Raw genomic sequence first — 23,417 nt, forward strand, 5'->3', positions numbered from 1 at the left:
CACGACAGTCTACGTAGGAATCTTGCACTGGAATTTACATACGACTGCGTGCATTTATCACCGTAGACGCAACTTTCAGGTGCGAGGTCGAGATTAATGTTGGTTGTCTTGAAGAATGGCGAACTGCGCTAACCGTTGCTAAACTTAATCCTTTAATATACGAGATATGTGTACATACATCTGTAATCATTATGCTCGGTAAGCGCTTCCCTTTTGCGTTTCTCGTTGCGCGAATTTTTCAGAGCACAAAACAGTCGGAGCAAAATTTCGGTGGAAAACATTTGTTGAGTGAATTATTTTTTTTTTTTCAATAAAGGTTAGAGGGAGAGAATAACTCAAACGTTCTATTACGATTCCTCGTGCAGTGATTGTCATCGCGTGTTCGTGTGGCAAATTCATTCACCGTCGTGTGAAAATATCTTCATGATTTTATTTATAGCTAGGGTACTTTTCCGTACATCAAAGTGTCGCTTTTAATGACAACGATTGGGTGAGAGAGTGAGAGAGGATGGGGGACAGAAAGATCGAGTCGATATCTCTTAATCTTTATAGGACTTTCAACGGACGAACATCGCATTTGAGATCCGTTGCATTCGGAAATCCCGAGAGATATGCATCGTCTGACGAAGTTTCGGCTTGGTGGTCGCACCACCGCGTCAGACACCTGACGTACAGCTGTGGTCGTCATGACTCCGTCACGGCTCGCGGCCAGGTATAATCCACCCTTTCTCTCGAGCGCCCTTTATAACGTATACACGTCTGTGACGCGTGTTTACGCCCGTGTGACGACATAAATATTCCGCCCGTATCAGTCTCTCGAGCCACCGACGCAGAGCAGTGTCTGGCTATTGTTCCCGCCACGGTTGTAACCTCAGCTTCAACGGTGTGTTTTTATAGAAATTGCAATTTCATAGGAATTTACGCGTGTAACGCGCCAGAATGAAGAGCAGCACGCGCGCGAACGTTTATTCATGCAATTACTCGCTGTTGCTTCTAACGAGACGTGTTTCAAAGTGTTTTGCGTTTGTACGCAGATTTGCTCCACTGCGTTATGCAAACTCGCCTGCCTCGCCCGAAGAAAAATGAAAGAAAGCCGTGAAAATATTTCAAGTAGCCGAGGGGAAGCATCTGTTGCGTTGTTATTAAAAATTTGACACTGATACGGTGAAACTCGGATATTTGAAACGGGTTTTCTCTGGAAACATCTGGAAACGTCAAGTTATCGCTCGCTGTGCGCGATCGACGAGTTTCAAGAGGAGAAGAGAACGGGGAAGTTGCTCGCGGCAAAAATCATTCGATATACGGGCGCACGGTGTGCGTCGATTGGAATTTTCACGAGACATGTCACTCCGTTCGAGCGCAGAGTGATGGCGGGCGTGGTTGTTCGTCCACTCGCGCGGTCGCAGCGTTATTATTTGAAAGCAACGCGCGACAGCGTGAAACACGTTGCGGCCGGTTGTTCAAACCTATAAAGCCGTACATGCCATCGATGTGTAACATACGGCCATTATCGTGTTTCTATTGATGTTTCCCCCGGGGGATGTATTTTTGTCATTATGCACGCACACACGGGTCAAGGCCTGCTTGCCGGTAGATGTGCTCGCAATTAGTCTCGTTTTAAAGAGAGAGAGAGAAAGAGAGAGGTATCTATACGCGATATCTATGCACGTATATAACGATAACACGAGCGCGATCACGAGGAAACGTCGGATCATTTGTTGTTGATAATGTATGCGGAATACGGAGGAATAAATTAAAACAAATTGTGTTACCGTTGTTGCGTAATGAACTTCGTTATATATCGTGTCCTGCAATTCAATGCGTCGAAGAGCGTGCACAGACAATAGAGAGGTAACACTTGATATCACATCGGCTATTGTCGAAGCCACGCGATTTATTAATCTGTTATCGCCCCGCATTCCGCCGTGTAACGATAACGAATTACGTCACGTTACGCTACGCATCGTGCGACGCCGCGCCGCGCCTCCGACGCGTGCGTCATTACGCTATTTTTTCCGTACGGGGCTTCTCGTGTCTCGCTTTGTACGCTTCATATAAATATGGCAATGAACGGCGGAATCCGCAAAAACCGACATCGAGCTTTTACACCGGAGGAATTTCGCCGTAATTTTTCAATAATCGCGTGTTCGAATCTCCCGTACCGTACAATCGTCTTGAATTCCCCCGCGATCGGTTCTTCGTTTCTCCAAGTCTACGAGAAACTCTCGCGATTTTATCACGAGGTGCATTTCAGCCGGATCTCGTTAGAAAATATTTCACTGTGTATTTGCGCTTGTAATTAATATTAATTGAGATGACGAAAGGAGACGTAGAATAATAATTTCTCATGCATATGGCCGGAGATGTGAATATTTTATTCTTAAAATTAGTCTCAATTTTTCTCACAGTCTGTCCTCAAAATTTTAACATGCACAAAGGATAATGGACATTTCGAAGAATAAATTTCCCGCGGGAATAATATCTCGTATCTTTTCTCTTAATTAAAAAATCATAAACTCCATTTGTGACATTTCTAAAGAGACAAATATTTTATTTTTTATCTCAGCTGTCGTAATTTTCTCCAAAGTAAATTCTCTCCTACGTTCATCTCGCTTCATTTAGTTAAGCTAAAAGTATCAAAGCTAATAATACTTTGAACCTAACTCTGGACATTTTTATTGTTCTGGTTTTTAAATACAAATATATAAACTTTTAACGCGTGTAGAATATACGGATACTCAATAGAGAATTCAATATAGACTATATATATATATATATATATATATATATATATATATATATATATACACATTCTATATTGTAAAAGTTTTTAAATATTCATATTTAAAGACCACAACAAAATAAGAACGTCCAGAGTTGGGTATCGGTGTTACTAGCGTGTCCAAGCAGGCACTTTTATCTTACATCTTTCGCGACCTGTCTTCCATTGTTGAGTCTAATTATAGGATGCAAGCTTTCAAGAGAGAGAGAGAGAGAGAGCGAAAGACTTGGCGAAATTTCCGACATAGCGCACAAAAAACACAATCGACCCTGCGCACTTTTCAAGTGCTTTCGCCTCAAACTGCGCGGTGCATCTGATTATGCGTCGACCGCAACGAGTCTCTCGACCCGTGCTCACGCAATGCGTCGTATGTTCGCGCCTATATATGAGCGTGCGTATACACACACACGCACACACATAGACATATGGATCGCCGCCGTGGGCGGAGGAATGAACTTTCTCGTGCATAACTTATGCAAATTGGTCGGCCATTGTGCACGGTTGCTTAATACATTTACGAATATCGCTCCTCGGTAAGGCCTTGTTCGGTACGCGGTACCCCCGACGCGTTTCCTAATGGGCAATGCTGCCAAGAGATTTTCCTTTACGAGGCACTGTACGCGAAATTGTAATTCGCATTGCGCATGGCCTCGCTCGTCCTATACCTCTTCTCGCTCGTTCCCATCATGAGTTTATCGTTAACGATGGATAAAGGAAGAGATGGACAAACCTAGTCGAAGTACCAGCCGAGTGTTGGCGGAATTAAGCGCGACTCGTTCTTTGTTTAATCAGTCGCGCTTTGAGAAGCGTGGAGAAAGATGTGGCTGGAGAGAAAAGCTCGAGAAGAGCGTAATTGCGACGTGAAAAGTGACGATTAAAGAGGCTTCTCTCCCCTCGATGCTCCTCTATCGCCTTTAGACGTCTTGAGATGAATTTCGAGACGCATCATGCGATATCTGCGAGCTTTCCTACGTTCGAGAGCGTAATGAGATCCTTAGCGTTCGATTTGAGAGGATCTCAATTTCTGTGGAATCTCCAATTACGCAAAATGGTATCGATTCTTCTATTTGATTCCAGAAAAAGTCGTAGCATCTATGAGAATAGATTCCATCAGAACAAAATTGTTTCATACTTTGGATGCACGTATGGCTTTCAATTAGGACGATTCAATTAGTTTCTGTACCTCGAGGATTTAAGTGAAAGGAATTTATTTGATATTTTCAATGCGAAGATCCCCCGAGGAAAGATAATGAAATGAATGAAGTTTTCGAGTTGATGTACGGGAAAAAAGGTTTGGTTGAATTAACCAAATATCTGGTCGAATACGAACGATTCAGAAATTCCGATTGAAGTAACCCGAATTCTGCTTAAGTTAACAAGATTTTTGGTTGACTTAAACGGAATTCGGATTACTTCAATCGAAATTTTTGGATCGTTTATATTCGACCAGATATTTGGTTAATTCAACCAAATCTTTTTTCTGTGTGATTATCGTCGCTTTTACGTTTCCGATGTGGTCATTTCAGCTCCGGATTTACCTTGTTCTGCCCGAAGGCAGTTTTAATCGCGTCCTTTCGGATTCCAAAGGGATACTATACCATCCTACGGTGTGGAATAATGTTTGAAAAAGACTGAGATTTTTACAAAAATCAACAAAATTCTAAATAAAACTTTCATCCACGACGGAGGACCATTTATTTTTGCGAGTTGCATGTTGCTAATAACATTGCCTCGGTTTGTGTCCATGGAGCGTTGATGAATTCATACGAGGAAGCTTCGATACGAGGCGATCGAATTGCCAGAGAGACGGTTCTATCATCACTGTTTCGCATTCCGCATCGAGTGTCCGCGCGTGAAACTAGCATTTTTATCACTTGCCCGCGCAATTCGCATAGAATGACACATCGATGGAGGTCGCATCGCATGGCACATGGACGCAGATTAACACTCTCGTCCATCGAGCCGATCGCGACTCGCGTGGGCTGCATATGGCGAGGAACCGCCCTGGCGCCTCTCGTCGCATTCGAAGCGAGCCTCGTGTCGAGATCCCGACGAAGCGTGGAATGGAGCGCGTGCAAATAGAGCGATCGAGGCCGTTGGAGTGAAGATCGCTGCGTGGGTCATGTGTCCATGGGTCCACTCGAGCGATCGACGCGGAGAGGACTCGAATATCACAGCCCGTGCATATCGGATCGTTTTACGTGTCTCAGCCGATGTACTGGCTCGACGATGGTCATCACAACGGTTCCGTGGTGTAGCGGTTATCACGTCTGCTTTACACGCAGAAGGTCGCCAGTTCGATCCCGGCCGGAACCATTTTTTTTTTTTTGACCTGCCTGTGTAACCTTCAGACTCGTGCGCCCAAGGTCGTATACGTGAGGTCTGGCGCGCGAAAATGTAAACAATCAAATGTTTGATATCAGCTGACGAACGAAAGAAGGATTAAATTTTCTCACCTAGCACACACATACACACATATGGTTAGAGATGCAAGTATTTTATTGAAATTAGACTCAATTTTTCGCAATTTCTCAATTTCTCTTAAGTTTCTTGACGTTTCAATCCGTCTTCACACGCGTAAAGCATAATGGATGACTCAAAGAACAAATTCCTTGCGGGAATAAGACTCACACTAGTTATTATTACTTATTAAATAAATATAAATCAAGAGATAAATAAAAGTGATTGTCACGTTGTTATTATTAAACACATTGAAATGGCTTCCTATTCCAACCGATTATTCGGCACTTCGTCTTTACGAAGGTAACTTCCTCCTGATCCATTTGAATATGTCCGTCTTTCATACAGATGGAGCGAGTTCTATAGCGGGAAAAGCACTGTGCCAGCCGATAGTGACACAACCGTTCTTCTCATTGCAGATGTCAACGTGACGTGGACCGATTGGGAAGAGCTGCGATGCCGTAGTCGTCGCTATGAGCGAGAGCCGGTGCTACGCGGATTCGCCCGTGCTCGTCGAACATCAGCCCTTCAACCGGAATGGGAAGGCGCTCAGGTACGATTATCATAAGTGCCGGCCGCATTTACTAGACTTGCGCAGTACCGCCGACCCGTGACTTTAATCAGCCGCGACAGGCTGGCCGCTGATCGCGCGTTGATTTATAGCTCGTAATTGAGGAGTACAATTTGAGAACGACCGCCGCGACCGCACGGCCGGTGGTCGTTTCCATCGACTCGCGTTTCCGCGCCTCACTACGACCAGGATTAGTCACGAGGAAGAAGTGAGAATTAAAAAGGAAAAGGAATTAGAAAGAAAGGAGCTTTGTATGACGTTGCCACACGCGTAACACGAGCGCGGCGAGCCACTCTCTGACCAGTCCGTACTCCTTCTAGCCCTTTTCTAAATCGTTAGCACCGCGGCACTGCCGCTCGACACTGTGTCGTGAGAGGATGTCCGATCGGATTATCGATCGAATTATGGCCTCCGGCTAATCAGATTATACCCGGAATCCCGGCTCGCCTTCGTGTCACGTAAACTGGGCTTAGAGCTATAAGGCACCAGGCCCCGCCGCGCGCCTCTTATCCGTCGGGGACACTAACGAGGGTTGATTTCAGGGGATCCAAGAAGAGCGTGCTATTCTATACGACCGATTGCGGGGACGAAAAAGAGGATTTGGGTCTCAAGCTTCAGCAGCGATCCGTTTCGTTGGTAAGCCTTGTGAATTTCTCCCGTATTAGCGTCACTTGAGCATGATTGTGCGTGGCTAGAGCGCGTGAGTGCACGTGCTTTTTATGTCGATACGTCGCAACTCGTACGGCCGACGTGGATGTTGGGAGTCAATCTCCAGATCGACCCTAATGAAAATCGAAAAAATTCGAGCAGAAGCGCCTTTTTCAGAGATTCGTTGAAAGTATACACTCCGCGAAGAGAGCGTCGTCAACGTGGATACCGAGATTTCATTTCGGCTACACAGAGGAAATATTGTAACAAAAGTTGCGTCAAGATTATATTTTTTTTGCAATGTATTTCGCTAAGCTGGAATAAGCTGGAATTATACTGAAAAGAAATAAGTAGAATAATAAAAAGTAAATATGACAATCTGTCTGATATAAATAAAAAAAAATAGTTCAAGTGATTGCAATAATTTTATAGTGCACTGAGAAAGGAATGTTTAGCATTTGCAATTATAATCACATAGAAATAATTATTATAAATTATGGTCAAGAGAAAACTATTTTTTTATTAAATTTTATTATATTTTATTAAATTTTATTATAATTTTTTTATTAAATTTTATTATAATGTTAGTGATAATGATTTTATGTGCATATTGCTACTACCATTTTCATATTAGAATAAACAAAAATATGACTAAGATCAAAAGTAACTATAATTTTGGTTAGATCAACTATTTTTTTCTCAGTGCAAAAAGTCAAACGTGCATAACATTTGAAAAATCATTGTATAGTGATTTCAGTCATAATTCTGTATGATAAAATTACGAAAATGTTCTTGTGATTTTTGTCACGATATTTTCTCCATACACAAATTGACAGATCGATTGCTTTTTCTTCAAAGCAATCTTTTTTTACTCACAGGCAAAAAGACTTTATGAAATCTAGTCGATGCTAAAAATGTAACGAAAACTTCTCATTATATATATATCTTCTTTTTTCACATCATTATGGTAGCTGCAATTTTAATATTAATGCTGCGGCAGTACTTTGCAATTCGCGATAGAGTTTTTAGCGATTTTTTTAACTTCCTCACGAACTCAAGGAAGCAGCCGCGGCTTCCATCAAGCCTGGTTTTACTGCATTACCCGGTGCCATCATTATTCAACGAGGATTTAATGGCGCGCGACGTCAAAACAATGCAACGCCGCCATTGAATAAGAATTGTCATGTAAATTTTACGCGCGTTATGACGATACAAAGGACTTATTAAAGACTCTTCGTGTTTGATTTTTTGCGATGTGTGATTTAGACACGCGATATGCGTGTTGACTTAACTGGGAAGTTTGTTTCTACATTAATCCTGCAAATCTCCCGTGAAACTTTAAGAAAAGTGGGAAAAACGCGAATCCTTATTTGAACTCATTTTCGTTTCCGGCCGCGCAATTATAAAATTGTAATTTCGTGCGAAGAGGATCGATCTAATTAGTAAACTGTATTAACACATTTAAATTGTATCATGCGTAACTTCGCGCATAAAATATTGACGTGAATTGATCATTAGATGTCGGAGGGTATATTATCGTTCGTATTCCTATGGATTATCATTTAATCCTTAGCGTCCCTTCTACGCAAATATTTTATCGTGCTGAATATATTAGGTCCTCGTACACTTCCAATCATCGTAGGCGGAAAATCACCGATCGTTACGCCACGTGCCGCCGAGGCATTAGGAGTAATTCGCTCGTCGTCGTTATTTCGTAGTCACAATCGTACATAATGAACGGACAGGGACATTCGACGAATTATCGCTGGACAATACCATTATCTCGTCCCGATGCTCTCTTTCTCTCTTTCCCTCTCTTTCTCTTCTACGACGCTTCTTGCGCTTATCGTCATCTCAGCTTCGACGTCGCGTTGTACTTCGCAATTACGATCGATTGTAAATACGACGAATGGGAGATGCGTCAGACCTAAGATCACGTGGTCTTCGTGATTCATCGATCGCCTAATCACTGCAGTCCTGGGTTTACGGCATTCCGTCGCAATCTCTCTACACTATCATATCGCTCTCGTAAAAGCGCTGAGTACTCGTTGTAATGCGCTGACAGAGACGCGAAGTACGGGGACTATCGAGCTTCAGGGGTTAATCAGGAAGAAAATCACGCACAGAGAGAAAGGTCTGGATGTATTAAAGTGAAGATTGGTTTTAACGAACCGTTTTGATTGAAGAGCACAAAATTTCTAATGGGGTTCTCGTGACCCAAATTTGTTTGTAAGAGTTCTAGAGAAATTTAATATTTCTCTTTATAATGTACTCTCTTTGCAAAGAGAAGTTCTGAGAACCATAAATTTCGTTTCCTTCAAGCAAAACGCGTTTGGCTTGTTCGTTACAACCACAAAGTTCACGTTAATAGGTCCAAACTTTTCTTTCCGCCCGTGCTTCATTCGATATAAAATCGAGAAAAGCAGTTATCGTGATTTAAGATCTCGTTGCCGAGATTTGTAATTTTCACAGACGTCCAATTGCAAATAAACTCACTGGCTTCCTCTTCAATCAGAGTCAGCATCCGGAAACTGTCTCGCGCGAAGGTTGAATCTAGAATGCATCGCGATACGATCAATATCCATAAACACTCCCTGATTCTAAGAGCAGGCCATAACTTTCCTTCTCGATAGCATCGCGGTCGATAAATTCTCTATTACCTGTTCAGCGGCGGCCGTATCGCTCAAACGCTCCCGCGTCGGATCTCCATCATCGTCTTCGTCCTTATCTCTACCGCATGTTCCTGTTATCGATTCATAAGCACGCGCGCATCCCTCCGTTCTCTCATTCTCCGCGAAATCCCATAGTCGACGCGACCCTTAGCTTCCTGCTTCTCGATTCACGTTCGCCAAATTCTTATCGAACTCCCAATGCGTCGCGACAGTGCGATCATCTTGTCGCAATTGACAGTTCAATTTTCCCGTTGCCGTTCAATTTTGCCAATCGCCGTTTGAATCCCGAGTTGGATCGTGAAATTTTCCGCGCTGCTAAACGCGCTCTGTTACTTTCCATTTCGATACTATCGCGCGCCGTAAATTCACGATCACCTGCTGTATCAGTCGTCCCGTCGGTCGTAACGTTCAGACGCTTCCCCGTAGACTCTTCATCATCGTCTTCGTTCCTCGTCATTATCCCTTACGTACTACCCCGCGTTGATTTATGAAGACCAGCGGATCGCCGGTGGAAGCGACGATATCAACCAACGACGACGACGGTTCTGTGTTCTGCCGAACCACCGCAGCATTGAAGACAGATATCTCGGATCTGAGGTTTCGTAACCGGCGAAGGAAGTTGAAAGAGTAAAAAGTCACAATACGTTCAACACCTGCGATTGTTGAGGATCGTTTATTACATCACAACAGTGTATCGTTAAGATTAGCCGATCGATTAGCGAGCGTTCAATGCTGTTTCCGCAAGGGTGATTTATATATGAATATCTGGTCCTTGCATATTGAGAAAGAATATGATAATTTGCAAAACTCTTATTTCACGAATTTCCAAGCGAAGCGATCTATCTTAAATCTTAATCCATACTGAGAGAAAAGTACTTGAATACTGAGATTTGTGGAATATAAAGTTTACTTCTGTGAAACTTTATATCACACACAGATAAATTTTCAAGTATTTTTCTCTCAGTGTGAATGAAGATTTCGTGTCGAGAAATTTCGTTTAAAAATTTGTAAAATAAAAATTTTACAATTTACCACACTTGCAGATTATTTTCCGATAAATTATCGTTCGTAAAAGCGATACTCTTCCCATACGATTAGACGCACTTTTTACGGTAATTACATCGCTATGCGTCTTTATAGATTATCAATTTTTGCAATTGTACTCATACTCAAACTTATTATCAGGCATTTCTAATCTCGACACGTATTTTGATCTACGATTCCCGATTCTCGCGAATAAAATCGCAGAGTTGGCCGCATTAATGTCAGAATTTTACGAGTGAACCATGATATTACGTAACGGCTACCTAGCATTTCTCTCTTCTGCTTATTTTTATAATTAGAAATTATTATTTTGCCATTGTGAATCCCGAAATCCAAACTGGTTCTCACGTCGCGCCAGTAAAAGTCAGCGAGGTCAGTTTGCGGGTAGCGTTCGTGCACGGAATGATGTAACTTTTGATGCTCAACGAGAGATTTACGCGTTTGGCTGTGTAGTGTACGTTACGTTGCGAATTTCGATCTTCGAATTATTAGTCTCACATAACACTTCTAATGTATCTGCTGACTTCTGCCGTATATCATTTTATATATTTTGTTTTCTATTTCTTTTTTTATATAATATTTCGTAATATTTAATTTCTTATGGACAAACTGTTAAAGTACAAGCTCCGTGACGACAGCGCGTGATATCAAAAAGTGGACTACGATTCGAATTAATCTAGATTAACGTTGTGAAAAATCGCGAAAAAAATAAATTTATAATCCGGAAATATAATAATTATTGAAATTTACGTTTCAATTTTGAAATTTTGAAATTTTCTAGCGATATTTCCTGCGAATCTTAATGCATCCCACAAGTCTTCATATAAATATTACACTTGTGACAACTAAAGCAACGAAGTTTTGTCAATTTTTGGATACATACTCGACTAGAAATTTATCTCCTGGTCAGATTGATCCCAATCAGATTTGTATATAAGGTGGTATTATTAATAAGTAAGACTTGATTTGTATATAAGGTGGTGTTATTAATAAGGACCTAATTATTAATCCTTAACAGTTATTAATAATGTTCTGATTGCCATGCTGGTAATTATATGACTTATTAGGACCTGCTAAATGATTGGGATCAACCTGATCAAGATTATAGGGAATATTTCCAGTGAGGCCGCATAGGAAGAAGTGCATTTTTCCGCGGCGCCCTTATCGCGCCTTTCCGATCTCAGGTGAGATATTCACCTCCGCAGTCGTAAACGCATTTACCCGTCGAGCGCTAATCGCGAAGTATCTCACACGCTTCTCGCATATTGCGGCATCGATGAGAGTAGTGCATTGCTCGCTTCGTTGCGCGATGTTCTCTCGCGCCCACCTACCGTCAAACTGCATCGAAAGCGAGATGCGCTCGCCGGCGCTCCTACTATTTCACGTCTCCGAAGCCCGTAATAGAACGGCAGGTAAAGAGGCCTTCGAGACGATCGGCACTGTGATAAGGATCAGACTCGAGTTCGCGGCCGCTGGATCGCCGCTAATCGCAGCCTGCGAAGTGGCGTATCCAGTATCACTCCGGCAGCATCTCGTCTCTTCCGGGTCTCGCAAGGCTGGAAGCTCCGCGTATCCTCGGTAAAACGATTACACCCTCACCCGCCACGGTATCACCTACCCGGCCGCAACACTTGTCTTACCACCCACGACGATTAACTAAAGCGATCGCAGCTACCGACAGATTCCTCTTTTCACATTCTCTCTCTCTCACTCACTCACTCACTCACTCACTCACTCACTCACTCACTCACTCACTCACTCACTCACTCACTCACTCACTTACTCACTCATTCCTTCTCTCTTATTCTCTCCCTCAATATGCGAATCTAACCTTTTCTTGCAATTATAACAGCTATGACGATTTTGCTGAACTTTGGAATATGAACGATAAAGGTTCAATTAATAGAATGTCGACTTATAATTGACCTTTCTCGTCCCCTGATATCTCGAAGGGATTGTAAACGCACCCTTTTTCGTGCTCCCCTCGCAGCGTTGCCTATGAGCGCGAGGATGACCCTTGGCGATGCGCGCGCGAGACCGGTTTTAATCGCTTCGATTAACCACGTTGAGCTCTCGCGCGGTCGCTGTGCACGTCCATACGGGTTGTTGTTCTATCATGCATTCACGACGGAGCACTCGCCCACGCCGCCAGTGCTTTTGCGCCGTGCTGGACTTTCGAATTACTTACATCCACGAGGAGGAGGATGAGGTTTCCTCACATCGCTCGTGTACGCGACGTACGTTCGCGCGAACTTCATCTCGCGGCAAGAACAAGAAACCCAAGCTGCACAGGCAACGATCGGATTGTTGAAAACGACGTTCGCCTCTCTCCTCCCTCTTTTCTCTTTCTCTCTACTCACGCTCACGTTTCCGTTATCCTTCCCGCGAGTATCCGTAATACGCGCAACACTACGTGTTTCTGCGGCGAGTTGTACGTGCAATAACGCGCGGCAAATATTACTGCTGAACAAGAGCGAGAATGCCTCATAGTGGATTTACTTCCGACCACGTTGTCTCTCAGATGATATGTCCCAATTAAGCTCTGTCGTATTTACATAGCCTCCGCAATTACTGTCGATCGATCGGCCTCCGCGTGCTCCGTCGCGGATCACGGTAACGATTGCATTTCAATTAGCGGATTAATCAACTCGCGAAGAATTCCCTCGACGATCCCTCTCGTGAATCCCGATTGTCGAACTCTCGACTCCTCAGTTAACGTACTCGGTTAATTGCAGTACCGTCGGACGCGCTTGTGAATTCTACAACGAGATTTCGAAACTCGAGCAACGTTGAAGGATTTCGTTGTTTCCTCACCAGAGAGAAAGAGAGAGTCTTCTTTCTTCGTGATTCTTTACCAGATATCGCGACACGACGAAGACGCCTGATGTCGACCGTCGTGATTCATGCTGACGCAACTTTCGCGTGAAACGACATTTTCGTTTCTCCGCGAGAGATTGAATCTCAAGCAGGAAGGAAGCTCGGAAGTGATCCTGCGGGATTGGCCAAAAGATTGACATGTCCCGTTAGGCATGAAGGCCATCATGACACGAGTGACTGTAATTTCGTCTCGGGTTTTGCGAAATCGGTCGGTCTTATTAACGAGTCGGCCGTCATGTCAATAATTACGCCTGTCGTCGTCGAATCTCTCTTGAAGAGCCATCAAATATCCATTATCGAATATATCAACCACCTCGCACGCAATCCGTTTGTTGCCCGCGCTATTAGGCAAGTTGATCAGGAATTCCGTGTCCTGCAAATTTCCAACATGAGTGCCGTGATAACAACGTTCAGTTATTTATGAGTGCGGCATTATTTTGCTTTTCCCGCGGCGCGGCGCTAATTAAGGTTTCTCGCGGGATAAACTGCGCGTTTTATGTTTTCTTTCGGGAAATTCGAACTGCGCGAACCGCAAAAGAGAGGCCACGATCGTGAGACACAATCGCGAGATTGTAGATATAAAAAGTAATAGAATACATCAGACTACGCGCAACACATGAATAATTTAACGCAAATATACATTGATCGGCGAGAGACCACGTTGTTCAACTCGAGCGACGTGTTAGCTTAATATTGTTTCTCCTTATTTAACTATATAATTGCATAAAATTGGATTTAACTTCAAAAGTTAACCGCGCCAACAAACATTAATATCGTTAAAAGTTTACGTCGCCTTCACGAACGCAGGCAGCAGCTCTGAGTTGATGTGTTAAGAATAAACGAATGCGTTCCGCTGGGGTTTCCGATAATCCCCCATTTCGAGATAGCGTAACTCGAATCCGAGTTAGTACTTCGTCCGATTTCAAGTGCCCCAATTTCGAAATTGCAATCAGAGAGCTTCGGTCGAGGCCATTAATTTCCGTCGCGCGTTTCGACGTCGTTGGCCAATGTTTACACATGGAATCGGATAACCCAGAAGCACAATGTGTTCACGACGGTGTTATGGCTTAGATAGCAATACAAACGGAAATAAGTTAACCTCAACACGGAACTTCTTCGTACTTTAACTTTGTCGCCAGCAAGGACCTCAGAGCAGCAGTATGACTGCTTCTGGTAGTTAAATACAAGAATTGTGTATAGAAGTACAATTTTAGTATTAATGGTTTACTAGAGAGAACTATTTTGCAACTGTTGCAAAACTCGCAAATCTGATTGATGTACGCCCTTAAATTCAGCCAAGATTAAGAGCACACATCAATCAGATCCACGAATTCACAACAACTGGAGAGCAGCTTTCTCTGCTGAATGCAGTCAATGATTATGATTACGCTAATTGAAATCATATTTGATATAAAGCTTTTAAATAATTAGTATAAACATAATTCAGGTGCAACGTACGTCAGCGCGAAGCGATGACCGATTGGGAAATAATGATGAGTAAAACTTCGAAGGACATTGAAAGCTATTGAGGTTCAGTCATGTGCAACAAATGACACTATATCGTTTGTTTTCGCGTTAAAACGCGCGTGTATCCCCGTCAAAATTAAATTCTACGTCAGTAACGTAATTTCACGCCGCAAATTTGGATGGTGCTGATTGAATCCAAATAACATTCGACCGCGTATTCATTCATAATGCAGAAGCTTGCAAATGTCATGAATTGGCCATTTGGCAGTGACACAGAAATATCAATACATAGACATCCGAAATACATAGATAAAATATCTGGAGATATCAGCAGGACAAAATATTCCAGAAATATATAACGATCGCGATACGCAGAGTTTCGTGAACCTTTCAATCGGCCGCCGTGTGGAGGTCCGTGCTGTCTGTTCTTCCCGCTCATGTAAAAAGGGTGCATTTTCCATCACCGCAGTCCGCTATCGTTCACGAGAGCCCAAATCCGTCGAAATTATACAGCTGGTTGCCCCGATCCCGTCGGAACGAGCGGATCTCGTTCCGGTCGGGTATCGGTATCTCGCCGATTCAGGGTCGACGCGCTCATGTTACGTCGAGCCGCGCACACGTGTGCATGCCCGTGAGAATCCCCTACGTCGGCCCGAGAAATGGTGATTATCACAATCCCTCGCGTAATTTCGTATATAGCTCTCGTGCCAGTGGCTCATCCGCGGCACGTATGCCGACGCACGCGGCTTTCGGCCCCGGGCGAAAGAGTTTTGGCGTGCAGACGTCCTAAGTGATTTCTCGAGGACGAGCGTCCGTCTGAAGCGCGTCCACTTACGCCCAATCGATTCTCGGGGAGCGGCCAAGCGCGTTGAGCCTCTACAAATCTGAAGTTTGTGCACAGAAAAAGGGGAAAATTCCCGTTTGGAAAATACCCTTATTTCTGATATGCGATTCATTTTCAGATGAGATTAACAGATGAGATAAATTACTTGCACATTTTGTATGATTTGACGAAAGAAACTTGTTCTTATTATTAAGAAATAATTTTCATTAATAAAGTGCACGAAATATTGGGTCGAGAATATATAATGTCGAAAACATCATAGTATATCGTAAAAAAAACTTCCGGCAGACTCATCCGCTAATTTTATAAGCAATTTTGTCGTAACGCAACAAACAGCGCGAGCGTGTTGTTCGCGTTTGCATGAGACGCATAACTTAGGCGAAAGAAGCCGCGCCGACAATTACACAGTGATAACAATCGTGTCCGCGTAAGAGCCCGCGAGTTGTATCAATATCGACCGTTATATGGCAATTACCGCCTCTCGCGCTGCGCTCTCTCATGAAAATTGCCGCGTTGCATAATCCATTAGGCGTGTTGATTTCTTGCACGACTTACGGTAAACTGGCTCGCATAACTTTGTGCGTGAGCGGTGCAAGCGGCTGTGTGTGTTGCGGGACGTATGCTTGTTGTACAGCGGCTTGCGTCGAGCTGTTAGACACGCGTAATCTCATCGTCTCAGCGCGGATAAACTGACGGTGAAGTCGCGCGTGGCCCAACAGCATGGAATCATCCGAGATAACGCATCGATAAGCCCGGCTGGGGAGATCGGATAGGAAATGTGACGAATCGTATCTTTCAGGAGTGTTGCCGGCCGGATTGAGTATCCGCGATAAGCCGCGCGATACTTAGCGTGCACGGCGAGCGCGACGCGTGCAAAATTACGCGCGCGCGCGTTACAGGCGTGTCGGAGGAATTTCGCGCTTCTGTCTGAAAAGTGAAGTATGGCGTGTCTCACACGGATCGCGCTTACGGAACGTCGAGATAGAGAAATCTTAATGTAACTACTCTCGCGACTTGTCCACGTGAATTTTCTTCGCCGCTTCTCCATTCACTGTAATTCGTCGTAACGATATCCAGACGCCGGGAAGATACTAAACCCTGGACTTGTCGAGACTGTCTCAGGCTGTCTCGAGACAGCATTTGTTATTCTCGACGAAGAAACGATTGTTTTGCATCACGTTCTCGCAAAGTGTCGCATGAGATATGATTAACAACAAGAGCATCGAATTTTAGAGAAAATACTCGATTCGTTGTATTCATCAAGTAGAATTGAAAATGAAATTGACAAATTTTGAAGTATTAATAATTTTTATATGGATAATCTAAACAAAACGCACACATATTAATCTAATAAATATTTTCTCAAGCATTTATTTTTGTTCTATTTTTTTTTAATATTTAAATCAGTAACTTCCTACAGAGCTAAGAGTTGGCAAAAAAACGACAAATTTTTCGCGCAGATCCAATTACGTTTCTATTATAAAAAGCACTGCATTTCTTTCCCGCAATGCAGTAATTTATTTCAATCATTACGCGATCAGTCTCCAGCCCATGCGACTCACGATAGTCGGATATTCGCAAAAAAAGTGTTTTAACTAGCGATAATCACCATTTGGCTCAAACTAAATGGAGATTGCTCCGTGCACCACCGTTGCGCCGGTTTCAAGGAAAACGATAATAACTTACCTCAAGAAAAGAGTAAAAGGAACTGATCGAATCGCGTGTTGGGCGCGACGCGCGACCTGAAATTGGCCTTCGGCACGTGATAAGCCCCGTGAGAGATAGTTAACTGTATCCCCGCGTCTTAGAAATTACTCATGTCTCGCCTCTCTCTCTTTCTTTCTCTTTTTACCTTTCTCTCTTTCCCTCGTTCGAAATTGTTGCGTCCTATACGTGCCGCGCAATAATTGTTCGCCGCGCTTGCAATTAGCGCGAACCGCACGCAGCTCGTTCGAGCGATTGTTCCATCGCCCGCTAATCCGCCGTGGAAGCCGCACGCTTCGGCAACTTACACCGTGCGACCTTACATGAAGACGTTCGCGAGAACGTTCACGGCGAGAGAGGACGACGAGTTCGCGCGAAGGCCCGCTTCACACAGCGTCGTTACCGCGATCCCTCCTGTATTACACTTGCAACTTGAGAAATCTAATTAACGTGGTCCCGCCGTTCTCCCGACTGCGGCCGACACGAATCAAACGTCCCGTGGAAGGAAGCTTAGCGCAGCGTGCGCTACAGCTCGCCTGCTTTCGATAGCATATCAAGCTTGTTATTGCCGGCAGCTCGCGCTGTCCACGGTTGCGCTGTCGGCTACGATTGCAATTTCGAGGGGGAAGTCCGGGTCGCGTGTAATCCGAAGATTGTTTATGCGTATACACGTGGCAGGCTATTAAATATCTCTCTCGCTCTCTCTCTTTCTCTCTCTTAGTATGTCACGACTGGAAACGAACGGGATCCCGCATCGCTTCCCACGAAGCGTCTCTTTCTCTTCCTGAACATCGATATTCCGCGCCGCCTTGCTCGCCTCGTCTCAAGGCTTTAATTGATACATCAGGGCAGAGTACTCGGGCCGCAACCGGGTCATTCTGAGCGTTAGCGTATAGAGCTACGGTACAGCATATCGTTATGAGAATCGCGTCTCCACGTGCGTAATAAACGGCCTTCTCTCTTACTCATCCGTCTCTCTCTCTGTTTTTTTCTCACAAAACGGGATCCACCACATAGATCTGAGTGTGCAAACATCGATATTTACGAACGCCGGGCGATTGCTCGTGCCGCGATTCCGCTATCGATAATCATACCGGCATGCCGTACGTACACACTCGCCAATTAGCGGGCGAGCGAGCGAGCCAGACCCGATTATCCGCACGAACGGCGTTCGTTTCTTGTTGTCGCCGTCGCGCTCCGAAGAGTCAATTTCCTTCCGTCTCGGGGAAAAATGGAGCACGCCGGAGCGAGCCGCTTGGCTACACCTCTGCGCATCTCTCGTGAATGTTTCTTCGCGTTGTACCGTTTCCTTAGGTTTTTGGTGCCGCAATACGAGCAGTTACGTAAACCCCGCGTATAATTGTTCTTAACTAGAAATCTATCCTATTGATCAGGTTGGTCCTAATTAGTTACTTGGCTTATATAAGGTGACTTTATATCCAGGTCCGCATTGGTTGTATAACACACGGTGGCAATTAAGATTAATAGTTATTAATAATTAGGAGCTAATAATATCATTGTATACAGATCAGACTGGAATCAATCTGATCAATACCATGGAATAAGTTTCTAATCGGGTTACTTCCGCCCGTTGCGAGTCGTGCTGAATGTATATACACAGAAAAATATGTACTGCTTTCAAGTAAATGTTACCTGTTTTGTACAATTCGACACACTTGTTTCAAGTATTTCATAAGTTTGCATCATAATCTATTAGTTTCATAACTTTACACATCTGCAAATCTATCATAAGTTCATCATAAGAGCGAAATTTATTCAAAATACATTCTGAATCCTAGTAAATTTACCACTTCATTCGATAATTGTGAAGTCTCTCAACCGCTATGTGCATCTCTCCAATTGTCCTTTGCATTGTGCTCGACCGGTGACGGCCTGCAGGTAGCGTTGAGGGATAATCGCGGCGGGGGCAGGGAGTCAAGGGAGAAAGAAAGACTCGTCTTTGCTCCTCTCCTCTCGCAAGCAATTAAGAAAGGCTCCGGGAAAAAGGGATAAAAGGTCCGAGATGTAAAACGAAAGCGAGGACGACAGAGACACGGGAAGGTTGGTGTTCTTCGTGGGAGAGACTCATGAGACACGCGCGTACATACGCGAACGGTACGTACTGCACGCACCAATACTCGCGCGCATGCACGACCACTTCGACGGTACGTGAAATATAACCAAGATTTTTCTCCTGGCTACATGAGGTTTCTCTTCAGCCTCTTTCTCTCTCTCTCTTTCTCTTTCTCTCTCGTCGTTCTTTCCTCTTCCTCTTACCCAGCTCTCGGCGAGCACTCTCGCGAGCGCGCGCGTAAATACGCCATCGAATTTAACACATTGGACGCCTCTTGCATTCGTAAACGCGCGAAGGTATAATATCTCCTCTCGTATTTTTGTGTAATAATTTCCACCCCGACGAATCGTAAGGGGACACCGTGAAAAATAATGAAAGTCGGCTTCGATCGACGTTCGCAAAAACTGAATGGCTCGGAACGGAAATCTTTCAAGTCGCGCGAAGGAAACCTTGCTCGGGAACAGCCAATTTGCATTTTACTCGAAGCCTCGAAAGTAGTCTCGACCGAAAAATATTAATTTCTTCATGGGAACGGAGAGTTGTATGTAAGGAACGGCTAAAGGAGAGCTAAAGGAATTTACAAAATGAAAAAGAAATCATCGGGAGCGCTCGCGAGTATCGCCTTCTCACTGGGGGAAAAAGTTCTGCTAATTCAACGAAACACCTGTACTGGCAGCAATAAATGGTTGGTTGATATGGCACAGCGAATAACCTCGGAATAAACGACTTGTCACTTTGAATTTGCTGCTCCAAGCAACACTTGCGCAATGGAGGCATAACAGAATTAATCTAAATAGACGAGAACAAGTATGCTTTGTATCTCGGACAATGTGTGTTTGTTAAAGTGACAAAGGATGAGAACTGATTTGCAAAGGTAACGGTCTGTTTCCCTCACGATCATCAAGCAAACTCGCTTTCGTTCTGACAATCATGGGGATTTTTCCCAGCACGGCCTTTTGCGAAATGCGATGAAGCGCAACGATCGAAACGAGTTACATGTCGAGTTCGAGTCTTACACGACTCGGAGCAAAGTCCCTTCTATACACGCCGCTGAATATCTCTCTTTTATGTCTGCGTTAACGCATGCCCCTCGTGAAATATTCATACGGATTCACCGTTATCGCTCCGCGCGCTCGCGTAATTACACATGTACTTACACTCGTTTACACTTGCCGCATTACATACTTACGTTTCCCATATCATCGCAAGCTCCGCTCCGCTCGCCCTTTGCTTTTGCGACGCGCACCTTCCGGTATTCTCGCGAGCGAGCAGCGCGGCTTCGCAACACGAAGCGTGCGTACGCGCCTCTATCCGCCCACGTTTTACCATCCTGTTCCTGCGGTTTCCCTTTCCCCTCTTTCCTTTTTATTTATTCCACCGGACGCTCTCGAAGGCGTCGGCAAACCGCCGTGAAACTGCCTTCTTTCCATCGGCAAACGAACAGCGAATATTGACTACCGACGGCGATTCCGAACAAACGATTTCCTCGTAAACGCGAATCGCGACCAGATCTGCCTGTCCGTTATAATGTTTACAACGATATCATTTACGAATGAGTATTGTTACGCAAAAATAATCACATGGGATGCGCCCATACAGCACAGATCTTGCAGCAACATTGCGGCAACACTGCTGCAACGTTGCAGCAAGATCTATGCTGTATGGGCGTTTTGAAGTAAAAATGAAAATTTGATACATGATTTCAAAAGTGTAGGTAACAGTGAAGTTTTCCGCAATCGTTCAACAAATCAATCGATTTTCTTCTTAAGGATATTCGTTGAGAAGTTCAAGCTTTGAAATGGATAGAATAGAGATGCAATTAGTGAGAAATGACAACTAGTAGAAAATAAACTATTGTTTAATTAATTTTAGGCGCCTTGAATCTTGTTTGTTTTGTGTACAAAGACATATGGAGTTTGGTAAAAAACTCAAAAACTCAAGAATTCTATGGGTTAGATCATTCTTGAATAACTATCGGCTAAATTCGCAAATCAAGCAATTCACGCGAAAACCGCCCGCGAGATCGGTGGTCACTTTATGAGCTTTAACCTTTTAAGGTTCAGTGCATGTAAAGACCTAACCAGACGGATTTGCATAGCCGCATATGCATAGCACAAGTCCGTTTGGATCAATGAGCATGTTAATGTTAGCGAATTAATATGGCTACTCTATGCTAAATGCTCATTGGTTCAGATAGTTTTATGCCATGCATATGCAAATATGCATATTTCATAGACATAATAATATATCTAAACCGAGCGTTTGCCTTTATTTGAGGAGTGGGGGTAAGAGCACGTAGAAAAGGATGCATTGCGTTTTAAGACCCTGCGTTCTCTCTCATTCGCGCATGAGCGTATGTGTAAGAAAGGTTGTGTTACAGAAATGCGCGAATGAGAGAAAACGCAGAGTCTCAAAACGCAATACATCCTTTTCTACGTGCCTCTTACCCTCATTTCTCGACGCTTGGTCTAGATATATTATGTCTATGACATATCTGAGGTGCATTCCGATATTAACTTTCAGTGCTGAGAACACACTGAGAGAAGAATTTAGTAAATATTATCAAAATTTGGTTACTATTACTAAATGATAAACGTAAATATAGCGGGCCAAAGCTATGGCAATACTTATTAATTAATTTAGTTCTGTAAAATAAATTATTTATTTGACAGAGGTAAAATTTATTTGCTTCCAGAATATATTTGGTAAATAAAACTTATTGAATAGTTGAGCAAAATAAGCGATTTTGTAATAGTTACAAAATTTTTGATAGGTTCAACCAACTATCTGTAATAATAAATATTGAAACGATATAATAGCTGCAAATGAATGAATTTTTCGTTGTGCTGCAACAAAACATACTGGTAACAAAATAGAACTCGTACCTACTGAATTTTTTATTATATGGGGTATAACGATTTCATAACAATTATCAAATATCTGTTCATAACTGTAATATATTTCATATTAAATATTTAACATTTAGTAACTATTACTAAATTATTTAATTGATGTTACTGTGAATGCAATTACGTCATGCTCCCGATCTATTAAATATTTGGTAATTATTATCATATTTAGTATTAGTTACTAAGGATTCAATGAATTTCTGTAACTAAATGCAGTTTGTTATAGTTACCAGTCTTTTCTCTCAGTGTATAACATCATACAGCAGTGCTGGCGATGCGTTCCGAAATTACTTCTATTGCTTTTTCTTTGCTATAACGGAACGACAATCGCAGCACTGCTACTGCGAATGCCTGATATCGCAGTAACGAAAGCAGGATATGACGACAAAATCTATGACGTCACATGCTCTCACGAGCTCGTCGAAAGTTTACTGCAAGCGTATTTTGGAACGGCACCTACAGCACTTCAAGTACTGAAAGTTAATATCGGAATGCTCCCCTGGATAGGCTCTAATAGTTGAAAAGCAATGTAGACGGAATGAAGTTGGAAGCTTACCAAACTGTCAAAACTGAGAAAGAGAAAAATGAACATTTACGCGTGCTCATATTTCATTTAAATTACCCTCGATAGGGCGCGGCTGAAAAAAGATGTACCACCTGCTGTCAAAGTTCCGTAAAATTTGAAGACTCTCTAAGTGCTATCATCTTACTAAGTGCGCCGTCGGTAGTACAGCGACGACGTTGCGAAGCTTGTTCCCCTTTTTCCCCTCCTTCCAGCAACTCCTTAAAGCGAGTAAGTACGTGCCTTCATTTGCTCGCGAACGCAATTACTCGTCGCGAAATGTAGCGCCTAATGGCGCAACCTGCGGAAGGCCGATTTTTCTTTCTTTTACGAGTCCTCGATTTCGTCTCTTTCTCAGCGGAATCACGTTGTCGCGTGGTCTTTAACATCGAGGGCGCATAACAACCGCTTTTAACAGCTAAAAATTACGGCGTACGCATCCGACGAAGCGACACGTATACCCCGTTAATTAACGACAGCTGTCATATTAACTCGCGATTAGAAGAAAAATGAGCCAATTAAATATAAAGGTATATATTCAGTGTGCGACTTTTTTCTTCGTAACAATTATCGACGGAGCAGTTGCCAATGATCTCGATAAATATTAATTATCAACCATACCACGAATCGAACGCTTCCATCGCGAGTCTTCGTATGTTTGCTTCCTCATTTTAATTTTGAATTCGTAACGATATCAAATTCATGAAAGCGGGTCATTATTTCGCAACCTACGCTCCGGGGAAATTTAAAAATGTTCCATTCGTGATGTTTGGTGATACGTGAAATTTGAGGTTTCTCACATT

General features: G+C 43.4%; 1 protein-coding gene and 1 non-coding gene across 4 annotated transcripts in view; both read left to right on the forward strand.

The window, feature by feature from the left end:
* LOC116846796 (trichohyalin-like) overlaps positions 1 to 23,417 on the forward strand; it is a 96,842-nt gene that overhangs the window by 41,346 nt on the left and 32,079 nt on the right. For all 3 annotated transcript variants that reach the window (XM_032821089.1, XM_032821096.1, XM_032821107.1), the window contains 2 exons: positions 5,662 to 5,795; positions 6,356 to 6,449. In XM_032821089.1, coding sequence (XP_032676980.1) covers positions 5,716 to 5,795; positions 6,356 to 6,449 — 174 coding nt within the window. In that variant the 5' untranslated portion in view covers positions 5,662 to 5,715. The remainder of the gene's footprint in view (positions 1 to 5,661; positions 5,796 to 6,355; positions 6,450 to 23,417) is intronic.
* On the forward strand, positions 5,026 to 5,098 carry Trnav-uac. Its single transcript has one exon. It is a non-coding gene; the product is annotated as a tRNA-Val (tRNA).

The sequence above is a fragment of the Odontomachus brunneus genome, unplaced genomic scaffold, assembly GCF_010583005.1.
Source record: "Odontomachus brunneus isolate Ranch 3 - 2012 unplaced genomic scaffold, Obru_v1 Obru_scaffold_004, whole genome shotgun sequence".
Classification (NCBI taxonomy): Eukaryota; Metazoa; Arthropoda; class Insecta; order Hymenoptera; family Formicidae; genus Odontomachus; species Odontomachus brunneus.